This window comes from Haliaeetus albicilla, chromosome 9, assembly GCF_947461875.1.
Source record: "Haliaeetus albicilla chromosome 9, bHalAlb1.1, whole genome shotgun sequence".
Taxonomy (NCBI): Eukaryota; Metazoa; Chordata; class Aves; order Accipitriformes; family Accipitridae; genus Haliaeetus; species Haliaeetus albicilla.
The window spans coordinates 34,220,416-34,238,138 of NC_091491.1; the positions used below are offsets into that span (position 1 = coordinate 34,220,416).

At 40.7% G+C, this 17,723-nt stretch overlaps 1 protein-coding gene across 12 annotated transcripts in view; it reads right to left on the minus strand.

Annotated features, from left to right (window-relative positions):
* Positions 1–17,476, minus strand: part of ATP11B (ATPase phospholipid transporting 11B (putative)) — a 72,804-nt gene extending 55,328 nt beyond the window's left edge. For all 12 annotated transcript variants that reach the window (XR_011326226.1, XM_069792648.1, XM_069792647.1 and 9 more), the window contains exons 1-3: positions 17,197–17,476; positions 1,022–1,138; positions 117–206 (exon numbers count right to left, since the gene is read on the minus strand). Coding sequence is in view for 11 of the 12 variants with exons in the window: in XM_069792648.1 (XP_069648749.1) it covers positions 117–206; positions 1,022–1,138; positions 17,197–17,223 (234 nt within the window). In the remaining variant the exon portion in view is untranslated. The remainder of the gene's footprint in view (positions 1–116; positions 207–1,021; positions 1,139–17,196) is intronic.
* Between the last annotated feature and the right edge of the window lie 247 nt (positions 17,477–17,723).

Below are 17,723 nucleotides of genomic sequence, written 5' to 3' on the forward strand. Positions count from 1 at the left end.
GGAAATATGTTGTTTTTATAGACAGAATATGCAAGTAGAGAAGTCAAATTCAGAATGAAAATCAGTGGCAGAATTTACAACATAAATTGCAATTCCATGAGTAGTATTCAACTTACCTGAACCAAAAATATAATCAGAAAATAAAAGTTGGCTACTCTTCTGAACTGCTCAAATAAGTTTTTTGGAACAAAATTCCACACTGTGTACTGAAGGGAAAAAAGGGAGAGAGAGAGAATAACAGTTTTGACATACTGAACAATTTCTCAGTGAAACTCTCTTAACCTACATCTTTCCATTTTCCATCTCCCCGCCCCTAAACCTTCTTGCCCTACTCCCACACAGAACTGCTGTATCCAATTTCCACACACCCCCACACACCCCACCAAGTACAGCTAGCAGGGAAGCAGGAGTAGCAACTGCATTGCCTTTACAGTCAAAGTCTTAAATGTTCTCGTACCAACTGGGATAGGAGCAGCTGGAGTCATCTGGCTGCTTGTATCCTGGGTAGCAGAGAAGAAATTAATTCTTGCAGCTGTAACTTTCTCTCTTACACTAGAGCAACAAGACACATCCCCACCATCAGTTCTACTGATTCCAATCCAAGGTCACACTAGGAGGGAATCTGCAATTGCAGTCCATTGCTGATACATTTTATGCAGAGTACTATCTTACACTTTGGCTATTTTATAAATCCTCACAACCAGCTTCATCCCTCCTTTAAGCAGTTCTGTGCATCACATCCAGACACGGGCAACACTGCTGTAACATCTACTTTTCTTCAGAAATTCTGACCAACATGCTTAATTGTTCTGTACTTAGTCAGGTTCTGAGGAAAGAGGGATGAGAGCAGGAGAAAAACTACACAGGAAACAACCTATCTTTTTCCTCAAAAAAGTTTAAAGCTTGTTTCATTTTGAATATTGTATATGCACCATTAGACACAATACACACATGCACATTTGCTACACAACTTCTTAAGTAACATATCAAGTGGTTTTCCCATGACAAATTGATTCCTTACCTTGGATGATATGATTCTGTTGTCCGCAAACTTCTGGGGAACATAATGGCCATGCTGGGGAAAACGATTTGCTATATAAATAGTTCTTGTATCGCTTTGATGCGGTGGGTCAAAACCCTAAAACACAAAATAAAAAAAAAAAAAAAAGATGATCAAGAAAGACTATTTTATTAACTGTAGTTCTGTAAAACTGTTATCTCTGTGCTGAAAAATGATATCCAGGTATCAAGTAGCAGTTTTAGAACAGCGGTTTTGAATGGGAAACAAAACTAATGTGTAAATTAAAGTCTGCTGTGTCCAGAGAATTTTCAAAAATTGGGAAAAAAATAATAATCTCAATTTTGAGGTTGTGTACTCATTCTGGAAAATGAACGAAAAAATCCTAAGTCTCAAAAAGGATAGAGAATACTTGCTATCATGCAAACTTGAAGCCCTGTGAAACTTAAAAAAGAAGAAACAGAAATGGAGATGAAACATACATATATTACAGAACCTCACAGTCGAGCTTATGATAATCCTAATAAAACAGATTATGAGAAAAGGTCAAAACAAACAAGTCACAATAGTATGCTATGATAACTGGATTTTGAAAAGATTCTCACCAGCTTAAAAACAAAAGTATATGCATCTGACTAGACAACAGTATTTTTCCAAACGAGTTCTATCCCCGAGAACTAACATTTTGTCTAACGTCAAATGCGATTTCCTGACATTACCACCAATTCACACATGAGGGGTAGCAACACTAAAAGCAAACTCATTAAAAAGATACTCAGAAGTACTTATCAACAGTTCCCTGCCAAAAAAGATCTGAGTGAGGTCCCTTGGAACCAAAGCCCTGTTTCAGGTCTAAAGGTCAGTATTTTCATCAACTGCCTCTCTGCAAGGGGAAGGGGAACACAGATGTTAAATTTGCAGGTGACACCACCTCAGGACTGCAAGAACACCAAATGAGAAGAAAGATTCAAAATCATCTTGACCAACCAGATGCATGGAAGCCTGAAAGATACAGCTCTTAGACACAATTAACTGCATCTACAAAAAGACAACAAAAGCCCATACAGGAGTTCTGTAGAAAAAGATCAAAAGGCTATAGCTGATCACAGGCTGAATGTGAGTCAGTAACGCCATGCCACCAAGGAAAAGGCCTTCAGTACTAAGGAGGCTGGAGGAGGAGTGGGAGGCACAGTTGAAGCACTGTGAACCAACTGGACAGCATCCAGAGGAGTGGAACATGAGTGTCATGCTTTAGGCCCAGCCAGCAATAAAGCACCATGAGGCCGCTCACTCACTCCTCACCCACCATGCGATGGGGAGGAGAAAATATAATGAAAAGCTCGTGGGTCAAGACAAGGGCAGGGAGGGGTCACTCACCAATTATGGTCACAGGCAAAAAAAGACAGACTCAACTTGGAGAAAAAAAACCAAACCAATTTAATTTCTTACCAATCAAATCAAAACAGGATAATGAGAAGTAAACCCAAATCTTAAAAACACCTTCCCCGCACTCCTTCCTTCTTCCTGGGCTCAACGTCACTTCCAATTTTCTCTACCTCCTCCCGCTAGCAGCACATGGGGACAGGGAATGGGGGCTGCAGTCAGTTCATCTACACATTGTCTCTGCTGCTCCTTCCTCCTCACAGGGACTCTTCCTCTGCTCCAGCATAGGGTCCCTCCCACAGGAGACAGTCCTCTACGAACTTCTCCAGCATAGGTCCTTCCCACGGGCTGCAGTTCTTCATGACCTGCTCCAGCATGGGTCCTTTCTGCAGGCTGCAGTCCTTCAGGAGCAGACCGCTCCAGCACAGGCTTTCCCATGGAGTCATGGCCTTCTTCGGGGGCATCCGACTGCTCTGGCATGGGCTCCTCCCTGGGCTGCAGGTGGGCATCTGCTAGCCCGCTCCCCTCCATGGGCTGGGGGGGACAGCCTGCCGTCTCACCACGGGCTGCAGGGGCATCCCCTCCTCCGGCACACGTCCTCCCCTCCTTCCTCACTGACCTTGGCTTCTGTGTAGGGGTTTCTCTCACTTTCCGATCCCGCCACCCGCTGCAGGTTCCCCTTCTTAAACATGTTATCCCAGAGGCGCTACCACTGTCGGTGATTGGATCGGCCTTGGCCAGCAGCAGGTCCAACTTGGAGCCAGGGAAGCTTCTAGCAGCTTCTCACAGGAGCCACCCCTGTAGCCCCCTCCCCCACTACCAAAACCCCGCCACACAAACCCAAAACAATTAGACACAAGAGATCCTGAAAACATGACATATAACACAAGGCTGAACAATATAAAAAGCAAAGAGCAAAGAAATTAGAGTAATTTAGCCTAAGGGAGAGGAAACTTGGGATATACTAGCACATCTTCTGACATGTAAGACTGTTCCACCAAGAAAAGGGGTAATCTGAAAGACTATGAACAACAGAAGTCCACTTAAGTTGCGGCTAGGAAAATTTAGTTTGGATATTGGAAAAACAAACAAAAATTCCTTTCTTATGGAAAGGAATAATTAAAAACCAAAATAAGTCACATGGGAAGGTTGCAATGTCTCTGTAACGCAAGGGCTTATATCTAGGTCATTCAAGTCTATCTTTAATTGAGCCTTTCCTGGGGCTACATGACTCACCAGAACCCTTCCTAGCTGTAACATTCTGACCTGGAGAAGCAGGTGATGGCAAAACAAAACATGCAAGACAGTAAAACAGTAATAATTCAGACAACAGGCCAAGAAAATTACTAAAATAAAAATGAAAAAGCTTTAAGACATGGAACAAACGAATGAAATTAAATTTGGAACTGTTAAGTTGTTCGATAGGGAATCAATGATTGTCCAGCAAGTTGCGAATTTCAGCATGAGTGTCACACATTCCTAATCTTGGAACCAACTCTGCACCGTATACATGGTCTCCTTGTTCTTTGATGCCAAGTGGAAGGACAAATGGTGAAACAGCTACAAAGGGCATTACCAATTCCACTACTGGAGGTGAGTAAACTACCTTTGCAGTTGGGTTGCTCCACTAGTGAAACCAGGCTCAGACCTTGATTCTCGTCAAATAGAAACTGACACTTCACAGACCTCCAACAGCAGATACCTCTGTACCAGTTAACTGCAGCGGATGATGAACAGTGAGCACAATGAGCTACATAAAAAATGGTTGGTATAACCAATTGAGAATTTTCTTTAACACATGAATATCTCTAACACAGGGCATTAGGTATGTTCACATTCAGGATGGCATCATTTTAAAGTAAAGGAATAATTTAAAAAATCCTCTCAAACATACAAATTTTTGTATTTGCCATCATTACTACAGACACATTATGCTTCAGAAAGAAAGAGGTCCAGAAGAAAGAAGGGAGAAAGAAAGGAAGGGGGATTTTTCAAAGAGATTTGAAGGAGAGTAAACTTTAGATGACAAGCAGTGGAAGGCTGCTCTAGTCACATGCTCCAGTGTGAAAGCTTGTTTAAAGATAAGAGTGGAGCAGGGAGACAAAAAGTAGATAGGGGAAACGATGGGAAAAAATACATAGGATGCCAAAAGCAAAAAGAAAGGAACTTTACAACTTCAAGAAAAGAAATACAAGGATGAAAGTAAGATTAAAAAAATGTACCTGTTAAACAATGACAGAAAATTTTAAAGAGAACAACATTTGTAGCAGAAGCATTTTGGATATCTGACATTAGTGACACATAATTTCTAAATCAATCCAGAAGATGCCACAATAAAAGTGTTTTGCAAGAAAAAAAAAAAAAAAAAAAAAGTGCTTAATTAGTAAGACTAGGTACACACCTCTTCCATCTCAGAAAATGTCTGGCACTCACAAAATGCCAGACATCCTCACTTTGGAAAGTCATGCTCTACAGCCTGAAAAAATTCCACTCTAAACCAAACAGATGTAAAGCAAGGAAAAAAACAGAGAAAGCAAAGAAAGCGACTGGCGACTGGCAGTCTTCTGATGGTGATAAATGCTAATCTCCAAGCCACTCACTGAAAGTTATTACAAGGTAAATGAAAAATTTCAGAGTGACTAGGGTATTACTGCATTTTTTCCGAAGTATTTATATGCCCTTTTTAGGCCACTCTCTGAGCACCTGAAAGTTGATGAACTTAATGACGTTTTTCTTATGAAGAGCAAAGGCCTCCATGCAACTCAAGACTAACTGCACAAGCACTTCTATCAGAGGAGAGTACCTCCGCTGAAGAAGACTCAACCGATTAAAAGTGAGGAATCTATTTTCCAAATCAGAATCTCAGACCATACAAGTTTACAGGTGCAGTTGTGCAGCTAAAACAGGTTAAAATTGCAGTCTATACAAATTTAACTGTGTTTTGTTGAAATTTACCACGGAGAAAGTGCAGAAGCTGTGCAGTCAGCAGATCTATGGAGATGGCAATGAACAAGCAAGGCAGGCTGGGGACAAGAACCCCTTCAGTTGTCAGAGCTATGGCTGGAAAAGGACACATCCTTGACAACCTTAGTGACTTGACTGTAGTCACAGCAGGAAATAAGTGTCACAGATGGGAACAGAACCCAGATTTCCTAAGTTTCATATCTGTAACTATGAAAGATCATTTAGAATTACCCAACAACCCTGTCATCACAGAATTAGCTGGTGAGACTGCAACCAAGCAGCTCTCCAGAGACATTTTAATTACACATCTCCCCGAGGAAAATTCTGCACAGACGTTGAGCTTAATTGTTCAAGAATTGAAATGCCTTTAACTTTTCTGTAACTATGGGGCTGGTCACAGATCCTGCTCGTGACACAAAACTGATTTGTAGTCCAAATTTCTGCACAGCAAAGGGACTTTGCATAGCATCTACACACAAGCCAGCAAAGAGGTGCAGAAAGCACCCAGTTTCCTAATTTAACTTATTAGACAGTTCTTTCTCTTTCTAACGTCATTATCAAACTCAGCTGCAAAACTAGGGTAACATGCCCTTGTTAAAAGATTTCTGCAGCTAAATAGCATAAGCAGAGTATCCCTAAATTAAATTTTGAGTCTTGCAAAAAGATTTAGTTATCACCAATACCTTTCAACATAAGTTAGTTTTCCTGCAGTTATCTAGTGCAGTGATTTCTACCTAAGTGCATAGATCATTGACTTCGTAACAAATAAAGCTGAGTTTATTACAAAATCTGATATTTAAGGCTTCTTAATCAGGTGTATTACATGAATCAGCTGTAAATAAAATAAAATTTGACCATAAGATAAAGTGACTAAAAAAAAAAACACCCACCCTGATCTTTTCCCCCCTTCATGCTGCAAATTAAATCTAAATTTATTGGCTAAAGTTCAGCCATTCAGCTGACTTATCAACATAAACCAGGAGTTATCTACCCCTGGAATACAGCTCTCATATTTAATCTTTGATACATATCTCCCCAATAGAAATTTTGCACACAGAAAAACTTGATGTTTTTGAAAATAGTCTAAACGAATGCTATTTACATACAACACACAGATACTTGAGTCAAGCTATTTATAACTTTTGGCGGGGGGGGGGAGAAAAGTGATACGTAGTTTTCCTTTTTTATAAATTTGTAATGACTCTAACCAAAGTCATTTTTACTAAACAGCTTCAGCAGTGATTTTGTTAGTGTTCTGAAAGTTAGACAAAGACATCCTCTGTGTCATAATTAGGCTCCTTTAAAAGAGCATAAAAAAACATATCCTGGGGAACTGGGGAGAAATTTTTGACTGCGATTTTATGCTATTTCTTTCATGAAAGAAATAGGTTTCAACAGCAACCTCTCCTCCAAATAACTCCCTAAAACAATTGCATGGTCATGCCAATAGCCTGGTGATATAACAAAAGGGTTCACTGTGGAAGAAGTGTTTTATATTGCTGTTGAGGAAGCATTATTAGAATAAACAACAAATTAGGCAACTGGAGAAACAGGCAGAGTAATAAAATGAGAAGCAGCACTATGAAGAAGAACTGTGCAAAGGACGAGACTGCCCTCCCAAAACCTGCAAGCGTAAACAAAGAAAAGAAAAAATGCCTTCTCAGTTAACTTGTTGATATAATATACCCTACCTACTGCAGACTCTTATTTCTTCAATACCACCATTAACTTATGGCAGCACACACGTACGCCCTCCCCACGCACGCACTCTACAGCAGTGTCAAGTGAGACAGCAGAAATCCGCAAATCTTTCAGCTAGGATTAGTGACATGAGACCAGCACACAACAAATCAATTGCTGTTTCAAGCTTTGCAATACATGCATCAATAATTACAAATCACATGACAAGCAATTTTTCCTTCTGATTTGCATAAAGCTAGTATCTTTTAACATGATCTACTAGTGTTTCTTATTCATCACCCACAGCTTTTACAGGAAAAAAAAAAAGAATTATATTTGCTAAAAGAATTTCTGCTATGTGACCAGTTTTCAGTGAAAGGGGTTTGAAAGAAGGAAGTCTCAATTAAAGCCTCTTCTTCCTTTCAAAAACCATACTGAACACTGCTAAGGGAAGTAGTAGTTCCCCAAAAAGCCTTCTGGACACCACATTCTAATAAAAAAAACCTAATAAACAGAAGAAAACTCGATCTCAGGAAGCCTTCTTCCTAGGGAGGTGACTGACTTGACTGTGGCCACAGAAACAGAATACCACACTTCCTGGCAGATAGCCCAAAAGCCTGCTATTACACTGCTGCCAAGATGTATTTTGATTAAAGGTGTTTTGAGGAAATGGATTTTCTTGCTTTGGATTTTTTTTCTGAATATACATGGAATACTTTTCCCCTTGTCAGATAAGATGATCTAGTCACACTCCATGCACATTTTCAGAAGTCTGTGTAAATTTGTACTCAAAACAGTCAGCCAGTAATTCTCTCAGTCACATAACTGGGCAGTAGTCAAACTGAATTTGTCGTATCAAAGGTTAGTGCGAAGGAAGAAACAGCCTCTCACAGCAATTTTAAACACTGCTCTAACAACTAAAGTACTGAATCAACTGAAGTACCCTGAGGTTTACATAGTGCCATGCAGTTTGTTCCTCCTCTTTTGAATATCACTGCAGTAAAGAAATAAAACAGTATTATAAGTCATGCACTATTCATGCAACTTCCTCTTCCTGCTTACTGTACCCAGTCATTTAAAGTATCTGATAACAAATCACGTTGTAACCTCCTAAAAGACCTATAAGCAGTCTACATTATTTCGTGAAAATAAACACTCTAGGAAACAAGGCCTGAGAAATCATGAAGCAATAATCCTTCCTTTCACAAAGTTAAAAAAATGCCAAGTACTGTATTTAGAAAAGTCATACTGGTGCTTGGAACAAAGTCATGGTTACATACAGCTCAAGTTGTTCTTATTTTACCTTATTTTGTCAAAATGTCCACAAAAATATCTTGGAAAAATCCCTACTTAAAATTTTAAAAACTACGTATCTTCTCTTTATTTATCTACAAAAGTAACAAGCAAGCTAAACTGGCCTCATTCACTGCTAAGATACTTCTCCATGCCAGTTTCTCTACCCAGATGACTGATGCCAAACATACTGGTCTTGTAACATCAATAAAAACAGAAAAGGAAAAGCGAGCTGAGCAGGCAAGTTAGGCTTTCTAATACACCACTCTCAAAGACTTATGACATGTCCAGTTTCCACTACTGGCGAAGAATTTTAAGAGAGATTTAGGTACACTGTTTAATTTAGAAATAGCCCAACTTTGCATCAATTAAGGAACCGGCTTTCTTATCGTCTCATACAATCCAAATCACAGTATTTACAAAGCATAATCCATTTTGGACTCCATATGATAAAACAAACCTAACGCTTTATAACAGCTACTCTTTTCTGACTGTCTTCAACAGATTTTTTTCTACAGGATTATTAGAATTCTTATCCTCTTCATTCAATGTATTTAATTAACCAAATGTCTATAATACATTCCTCATTTGTTGCTTTATTTTAGGATGCTCTCTTTCATACTCAGACACACAGATTATGAAAATTATCAATAATGAACAGATCCAGTGATATTTTTGCTCAGATGCTTTTTGACAGAAAACAGACTTTACAATAAATGTGTCTTCAACTCTAATAAAGCAAGCAATTTAGTTAACATTCAAATTCTAAGAAACAAGCCTCAATCTCAGAGAAATGGCTAGTGGCTCCCAAACTACTCTGCGAGGCCATTGTCCTGGTTAAACCACGACAGACATTCAGTGCTCTCTAAATTTTTTCCTTAAAAAAAATGCATTATGATAAAGTCCAAGAGGTCTAAGAGAAGTTGAGGCTTGACAGTATTTGTGGTCCAAAATGTTTGGTCTTCTGCCACAATTCCCAAGGCAGCCCATCGCTTTGAACAAGTGGGAATGAAGATGCCTTTGAAGTTCCAACTACACAGTTTTAATTTCAGAACTAACAGTTTTCCTCTGTGGGCTCCAGCAATTAGTTATCCTTATCTGCAGTATCATCTCCCTCCCAAACAGAGAGTAGGCAAGATTTTCAAAGCTGAAGGATGACTTTAGACACCCATTAGGAGGCAACTATAGGGCATCGTATTTTATGAAATAAGAATTGAGATCTCAAAAATCAATAACCACTTTTAAGAATGCTGCTCAAAGTATATAAAGTACTTCGAACATGGAAAGTGCTACAATTCTTCAATAATCACACAGAAATAGCAGTTACTGAACAAAGTCATATTAAGAAATGCAGAATCAGTACCACAAATGAAACATTCAACGTACAAATCCTTCATATACCTTGAATAACCATAGTATCTAAAAAAAAATTTTTTTAAATCTAATTGTATCCTTTCTGCACAGTCCCTAGATTCATTTACATCATGTTATAGCAGAAATATTTTTCTTTGCTTTTCAACATTAAATAAGGCATTCAAACCTGTGACAGGTTATGAACTATCACTTAAAATTAGAAAGCAGTTCCAATTTTCTAGCTAGCAATTTCACCATATAAAAAAATTACATTTGTCAAGTCCATGACAGGACACGAGATACGTAAGAATCATACATTCCTTCACATGCTTGCATACTATGTGCACTATTATCTTAAAATTAAATGCTCTTTACCCGCTGATTTGAAGAGTCATTTATAAAACTATTTTACACAAGCATGAAGGGCTCCTGTTCTGGACTACTCATATGACCATTATCCCATATGAATAATGAAACACACCATTTTCAATACTGAGATTGGTTCTTGTAGGCAATAGCTACTTATGCCGATCAGCTCCTGCACTGCAAGCCTAATTCACATTTTCCTTCAGTATGAAAAAAAAAACCCAAAAAACTTTTCAAAAAATTCTTCCCCCAAAACCACCCCTAAATAATAAATGTTAGAGCTTTTTCAAAATGTGTGCCAAAATTACACTGACAATTGCTCTAACAGTTGTTGCTCAATGAATTTCACAGGAAGAGAGTTCAGTTCATAGCTAGAACTGTCTAGCTCTTCCTTTTTAATGTGCTTAGGTAAAGCCTGCTCTGTAAAAATTAATGTTACAGTTTTGAGTCTACTCCATTCACCAAATATCACTTTAAGTTTTAATTCCATTTCAAACATGATTTATGACCTAAGTAACAGTTTAATGTCCTGCTTACAGACATGTCTACAAACTAGTTTATCCTTAAAGCTTGCTAAATCTTAAGCTTCCTTTCTATTTTGTTGCAATTCTTTTTCCAAACAGATATGTAAATATCCACAAAAATTAGCACAGCCACCCATAAACCTAGCACAAAAATATGCAAAGAGGATAGTAAAGGGTAACAACATGTAACAAAATATACTTTTGGGTATAAACCATATAAAAGTTCTTTCCCTTGTAAAACATTGCAGGATGAAAACAAACAGCTTGCCTTTTGTCCACATCATTATCTTTCCTTCCCATTTACAGGAAAGTTCTCCTTTCCCATGCTTATTTTTACTCAAAGTAAACAAGGAGAAAAAAATCCTCTTAAGTCACAGCATGTGGGAGGTCAAGGAATTGTAGGGTTTTGTTTTTTTAAATCACGGTGTAGCTGTCACTCCTACTTTCTATCTTTTCTACCATGGTCTGTATTATTGCTCAGTGTTTGTTCTCAACAGCAGTTGAAAAGAGGTTTGTATTAAAAAAAAAAACAGAAAAAAAAACCCCTCTAGCTGCAAATATGTCACCTGTGTTTTGCTGGAAGATATGACCTTGCGTTTACAGAGGCACTTTATCAGATCTATTTTGCTGCAGTTCTTACTTGCTGGCTTACAAACAGATTTGGTGCTAAAAAGTAAAGGAATTTTTTTTTTTAGAGGTATACTGTAGATACTTTTTCCCGGTGAAATACTTACAAAAACCAGTCATAACTACTGAGAACACCACAATACAATGAAGAAAAACAGATGGCAGGTCACTACTGAAAGGCACAAGTCATGATGCTTTTAATGACATTTGAACACATTATTATATTTTTCTTTTACAACTCCTATATCTCCACCCCAGAAGAAAGCAAACAAAAGTTTTAATTAATTCAGCCAACCCATCCGAAACTATAAAAAGCAATACCAACAATATCCAAACCACATGTTGACTTATTAAATTCAGCACATATTTACTCACCTTAGATGATGAATTTTATCTTCTGGTGAGGGTTCAGAGGCAAGCTCTTGGCAATAAACAGAGGCATCTACCCTGATCATCCCCCCATTATCACCTACTGACCAGAACACAAAAAGCTTTTGCTCTTTGTCAACAAAATAATACTTTTCTCCCTCAGTCACATATAAACAGACAGTAGCTATTAAGGGAGCAGGATCCTGTTAGTGCAGGAATATCGTAACAGTCAATTAAATGGTCATATCATTGCGTGACAAGTGGAAGTTTGGCACAATAAAAATTTGCTGCTTAAAAGGCTCATGGCTGGGTGGGGGGGGAAGGATGGGACAAGATACAGGTCAAACATCCATGTCTCATAGCAAGACAGCACATCAGACAACCCTGATCATCCCATTTTTAAAATGGTCTTTGAAAAAAACAGTGTCAAGACTGGTTTGATTAGGTTTTGGTAGGCAATTTTTAAATTTAGAGTTTGATTTTTATGAGATAAGATTTAAATATTACACACAGGACACAACGGACGTCTCCATTTGGAACAGACAGCTGGCTGAAGACAGGGCCAGGTTCTGCACACTTTGGAACACACTGTGCTGCAAATATATTAGCCTTCAGCAGTTGCAGAATATAAAAAGAAAATAAGGTTAAAAGAGCCGAACGTAATGGGAGGACTAGTCCAGCAGATCACAGAATACCTCTAGCAAAAGAAAAGGGCCACATTTTCTCCTGTGTGAAGTTACATGAGGGGAGTCATTAACCCCCAGTTCTCAAGCGACTCTAACCAAAGCAGTGCAACCTTTGGGCTGTTCTAATATGCATCTCAGTGACAGTACAGAAGGTATTAGCTGGGCAGTCTGAACCAGAGGAACTCTTTTGAGCAAATATGCATTTGCTAGTATGCAATAACAAACACCCACTTAATTTTAGCCAAATAGGGGAACAGGCGTCAATGACAAGTAAGAGAAAAGGGGGAAACTGTGCCCCAGAAAAGCAACATGATTTCAGAAGCTAGGATTCTCAGTCATTGGATTAGTTCAAAGTACTTTCAGCATTCAAAAAATACAGGGAATTATTTGGCCAAAAAAAGAAGTAACTGCAGTGGTTCAATTCTATAAAATGATTAAGTGAAAATAATACACACATGTCAGTGCAAACAATGAGATCAAATGCTGTCCACCTTGTTCAGAATGCCAGTAACTGCAAGTTATCACAGAATACCATCTGTCCTCTCAGAACATCTTAACAGATACCAACACCTGGAAGGAAAGGGAAGAACATCCCAAACACAGTCCTCTAGTGCTAATCTATTTGAAGACATTTCCCTTAGTAGAAGCAGCTTTTCATTAGAATGCATCCAAAAGATGAACAAGAACACCCCTATAGATATTGTCCTGGGGGAGCATGGGGTGTGATGGGGACAACCAACAGAGAACAGTCAAAAACATTCCCTGTGATCACCTCTCAATGCAGGCTAGGTAGAACTTTTGGACTAGATGAACTCCTGATGTCCCTCCCAATCTGAACCTTACTACAACCACAAAATAAAATAGTCTGGTAACTAAGTTTTCCAGTTAAAAGACACCAATCCAAACGAATTAATCTATACATTTTGTCTTTGACTTCCAGATAAATAGCAAAGCTGCATTTGCCTACATACCTTGCTCTGCATAGCATAAGAGTTGTTGTCGCTGCACAACAGCACTCAGGTTCTTAAACTGTAGGAGGAAGATGCTCTGCCAAATACAGCACAATTCTGCTTCTCTTGAACTGTCCTTTATAAAAGAGGGACCAGGCAGGTAGCTCTTAGGTTTTCTCCACGCAGTATCTTTTGTAAATCATTGAACTGTTAGATAACAGATCAAAAGGCTCAAACTCTACATAATAGCAACTAGAAGGGAAATCCAGAGACCCTTCTTCCCTTGACTAGTAGTTCTAATAGGACTCATAGTTCAAAATTATGCAGCTAAGATCATACCTACAAGGGTATTCTATCACAATTCTTGGAGACCTCCTTGCCACACAACTGAAATTATCATTACTTTCTGTCAATACCACTGCAACAGCTCCTACACTGCAGGTACACCATCAGGATATTAACACAGTTCAAACATTGTCATAAATCTATCAAACTCTAAGTGGTACAGAAAGTCACTGAGCATTACAAACACAACTTTGTACTCTTGTTTTGTGTTGGTACTGTGCAACTTGACCAGGAGAGCCACAATAGCGCTCTGCTGTACAGAGATTTGTGATGCAGTCTAATCCATCATATTTGGAAATGCAAATAAAGTGTACTGTACTATTCCTAAATATTAATGATGCTTCCTATCAACTGGTGTTTGCCCAGTTGCTTTTTTCAAGCAGAGCTGGCTGTGCCTGTGGTGTTATGCAACCCTCAGCACATCCACATGCCTACTGTCTTTCTGAGATCTCAAGGTAACAAAGCTGGAACTCAGGTACCTTTCCTGCTCAAAGCTTGTCTTTGAAATACATCAAGCCATTTTACTCAAGGCAATGAACTGTAACTCCATTTGTCTTTCCATTTTTTTATTACTAAAACTTAGATACTTCTAACTATTAATTAGATAATGATATTGTAATGTAACAATATTAACTAGAAAGGTGCACACTGTTAATGACTTACTATGCAGTTTATTTAGTATCAGCCAGCATTAGAGGAAGAAAAACTGATAAACTGCTGCGTAGGGTGGTGTTTATTGTTTCTGAGCAAATAAAGCAGACGGAAGGCCAAGATACCAAAACAAAATGATGATTTATAAGAGGGTCCCACATAGGCACTGAAGACTGAGCAACAGTATTACTGTCACCAATTACTGTTATACAACGAATCACTGAAAAGACAACACCTCAGTTAGAAAACTGTTTTGGACTTGTAAGACCATAATAAAGATGAAGAAACTCTTACATTCTCAGCATGTCTCCTGTTCTCAGAGGACTAGTCATCCCTTTATGTAGCTATACAGGCATGCACAGATCTTCACACACTCAAGCACAGCAAAATCACCACTTAAAGAACCTACTGAAAGAATCTGAATTCCATACCAGGTCCTCTCATTACTTACTTCTAAGACCACTGCTTCATTTTCCCTGCCTCTTTTACAACTCTCAAGAACATGAGCTATCAAGACCATATACACTCAGGACAATCTCATCAATTGGTATATGAAATACTGTCCGCTTAAACAAATGAGAAGTTGCAAAACATTCATTGGTTTCACACAGAGAGCACTTAATAACTACCTAAAAGCACCTTCAACAAAGTAGCAGCCCTCCCCCTTTCCCCAATCCCTTACTACTTTCCAACATTGCACACCAACGTTCTTTTGTATTACTGCAACATCCCACTTAAATCACACCCACATATTTCCCCAGTTTCAACCCTCCTGTATAGAAGAGAACATTTTTTTCAAAACCTGTTGCCACGTCAAGCACAGGTACAAATACATGCTCTAAAGGCATCCAAACCCACAGATTCTTCTCTTCGACTATCAGAAATAAATCAGACACAGATTTTGCCACCCTTTGATCCAAATATTTCTGCCACCGCACTTTTCCCACTCGCTCTGATTATTTTCTCAGGATCTTTCCCCAGGTTCTCAGTCCTTTGACATTCTTTCAGAACCTAAACATCACGGACATATGAAGAAGCAAATGTATGGTGGGATCTATGTTAAACCAATGATTACACACAGGGCTGAGTTCTCTGAGCATCCCTCGGAGGAAAAATGCAGTGTGATGCCTATCTTAGGCCATTTTTCATCTTTATGAGCTGTGAAACAACGAAGCCATCAAGGTCTAACAGTGAGGTTTATAGAAAACACAAAACATGTATCTTTGCAATAATTTTTTTCCTTAGTACCATATTTAAAGTCTATTCAAGTATCTTGATTTTTTATTATCCCGTTCTTCTACTAATCCTTCCCTGTCAAAACTAGTGCAAGTTTTATTTTCCCATGAAATAGTTTCCTTTAGAAGAACAAAAACCTCTTAGTGCTAGGTTTATTGTTGATCTTGTTACACTAAGCTTTTACTTTCTATTAAGGGCAAACATATTTCTGGAAAGCTGGTCAGTGTATTCACAGGGAGAAAAGCAACCATGTTTGATATATGAATTCCTAGCACTGGCACAGTCCTAATCTAAACCATAAAGAAAACATAATGCTGCTTTAAAAACCACACACACAAAACTTAAGCCAGCTTCAAGTGGAAAAAATGATAGCTATGTTATGCCAAACAGGCTTCATTCTAAAAAACATGTGCATGACTGTAACAGAACAGAAGAGTGCAGTCAGAGCTCTGACAGAGCAATCAATTTCCAGGTCAATAACTCTTGGTGTCAGACCAAACGAGTGAGCACTGTCAAGCTGGCATTGAGACCGTCACCACAAGCTCTGTGCTTCAGACACAGACCTGGGAAAAATCTATGGGCCATGGGAAAGGAGGTAGGGAAAGAAGAGGAAAAAAAAAAATATATCTTTTTTTGTAAAAAGTGATGTAACAAATTAAACAAGTCATTAGTGAGACACAAGCTTTAACCACTAAAATATAAAAACCTAACTAATATAAGTTCTCGTACTAACCTGGGCAACATCTGTGATGCAAGGTAACTCCAGTGAGTGGGAAAAGTAAGTTTGTAAATACATCATTTAGAAGGAATTTCTCCCTTTGAGAAAATGCAAGGGAAATAACGCTGGAGGGGGCAGGAAGCCAGCCAACACTTCAAATCAAAATCAGATAACTCAATGTACTTCCCTGCTACAGCACAACAGACATTACAGTCACGGCCGCCTTATTTCCTTTGCACACTATTTAATACAAGCGTAGCAAGGCGCGCCTATTTAGAGGGACACCCCCTCTAACTGCACCCTTTTTCAAGTGGTTTCCCCCGCGAAAAGCATTTCACGGATGTTTTTCTTCATTCCTCGTCACTTTCAAAGCCTTAACACACACGCAGAGGCAACGGCTGCAAAGCTCTCGGGTACAGGGAAATAAATGAGACAGACACGCATCGGGTGAAAAAGCCTTGGAAGATTTCGCAACGTGAAGGAGGAAGAGAGGCCAGCAAATCTCTGGAGTGTTGGTCCACAGAAAAAGGCACCGCCATTCCTCCGTGAAAAGAAGTTTGGGGAGCCCTTCTTCCCAAAGGGGGTCACAGGTAAGAGAACGTGCTTTCCTCTGTGTCAACGTGGTTTCAAGGAAAAAAAAAAAAAAAAAAGCAACACCCCCCCCCCAACCCCGAAACATCCCAAACCCTCTGATAAATCTTAAAAATAAATTTAAAAAAAATGACAATGATCCAAGTGAAGCCTGCGGGTCTCCCCACCCCCTACGCCTCCCGCTCCCGGCGGCGGGAAGGGGTCCCTTCCCTCACGCACTCCTGCCCTGCTCCCCCTCAGCCCGCCCGCCCGCACCCCCGCTTCCTCCGGGGCCCCCGCGGCGGCGGCGGCCCGGGCAGAGGCGTCGGGACGGGGCCGCCCTGGAGCACCGGGCCGAGGCGAGGGGCCGGCCGGCCCGGGGGTTGCGTGAGGTGCCCGGGAAGCCCCCGGCCGCGGCCCGGCGCCGCGCCCTCCCCACCCCGCGGCGGCGGGAGGCACCTACCAGCTGCTGCCGGACCCACCGCAACATCCCCGGCGGCGCGGGTCGCGGCCCCCGCGGCGGGGCTCCCTCGGCAGCGCCGCGCCCTCCGCTGTCGTCGCCGCCGCCGCCGCCTCAGGCCAGCCGCCCGCCGCGGCTCCTCCCCATGGCGCAGGGGCCCGACGCCGAGTTAGGAGCGACGCAGCCCCCCCGGCGCCCCCGGCCACCGCGACTGCCGGCGCCCCGCCGCCGCCATCACAGGGCCGCCGCTGACACCCCGCGGCTCGCGGCGCTGCGGCCCGCCCCCGGGAAGTGACGTCGGCGGCGGAGGCAGGCGGGAAGGAGGGGTGGGCGCGGAGGGCGGCAGGGGGGGAAGGGGTGAGGCGCCTCGGCTCGTCAGCCGGGGGCGCGTCGCTGCTCCTCATTTCTTCGCTGCCCCCAGGTGCCGGTGCTGGACCACAAGGGCCATACGTCGGCCCGAGTGACCGGAGTCCAAGCAGCTTCCTACGGGGACTTGGGCAGGGATGGCCTCGAAAAAAAGAGCCCCCTCC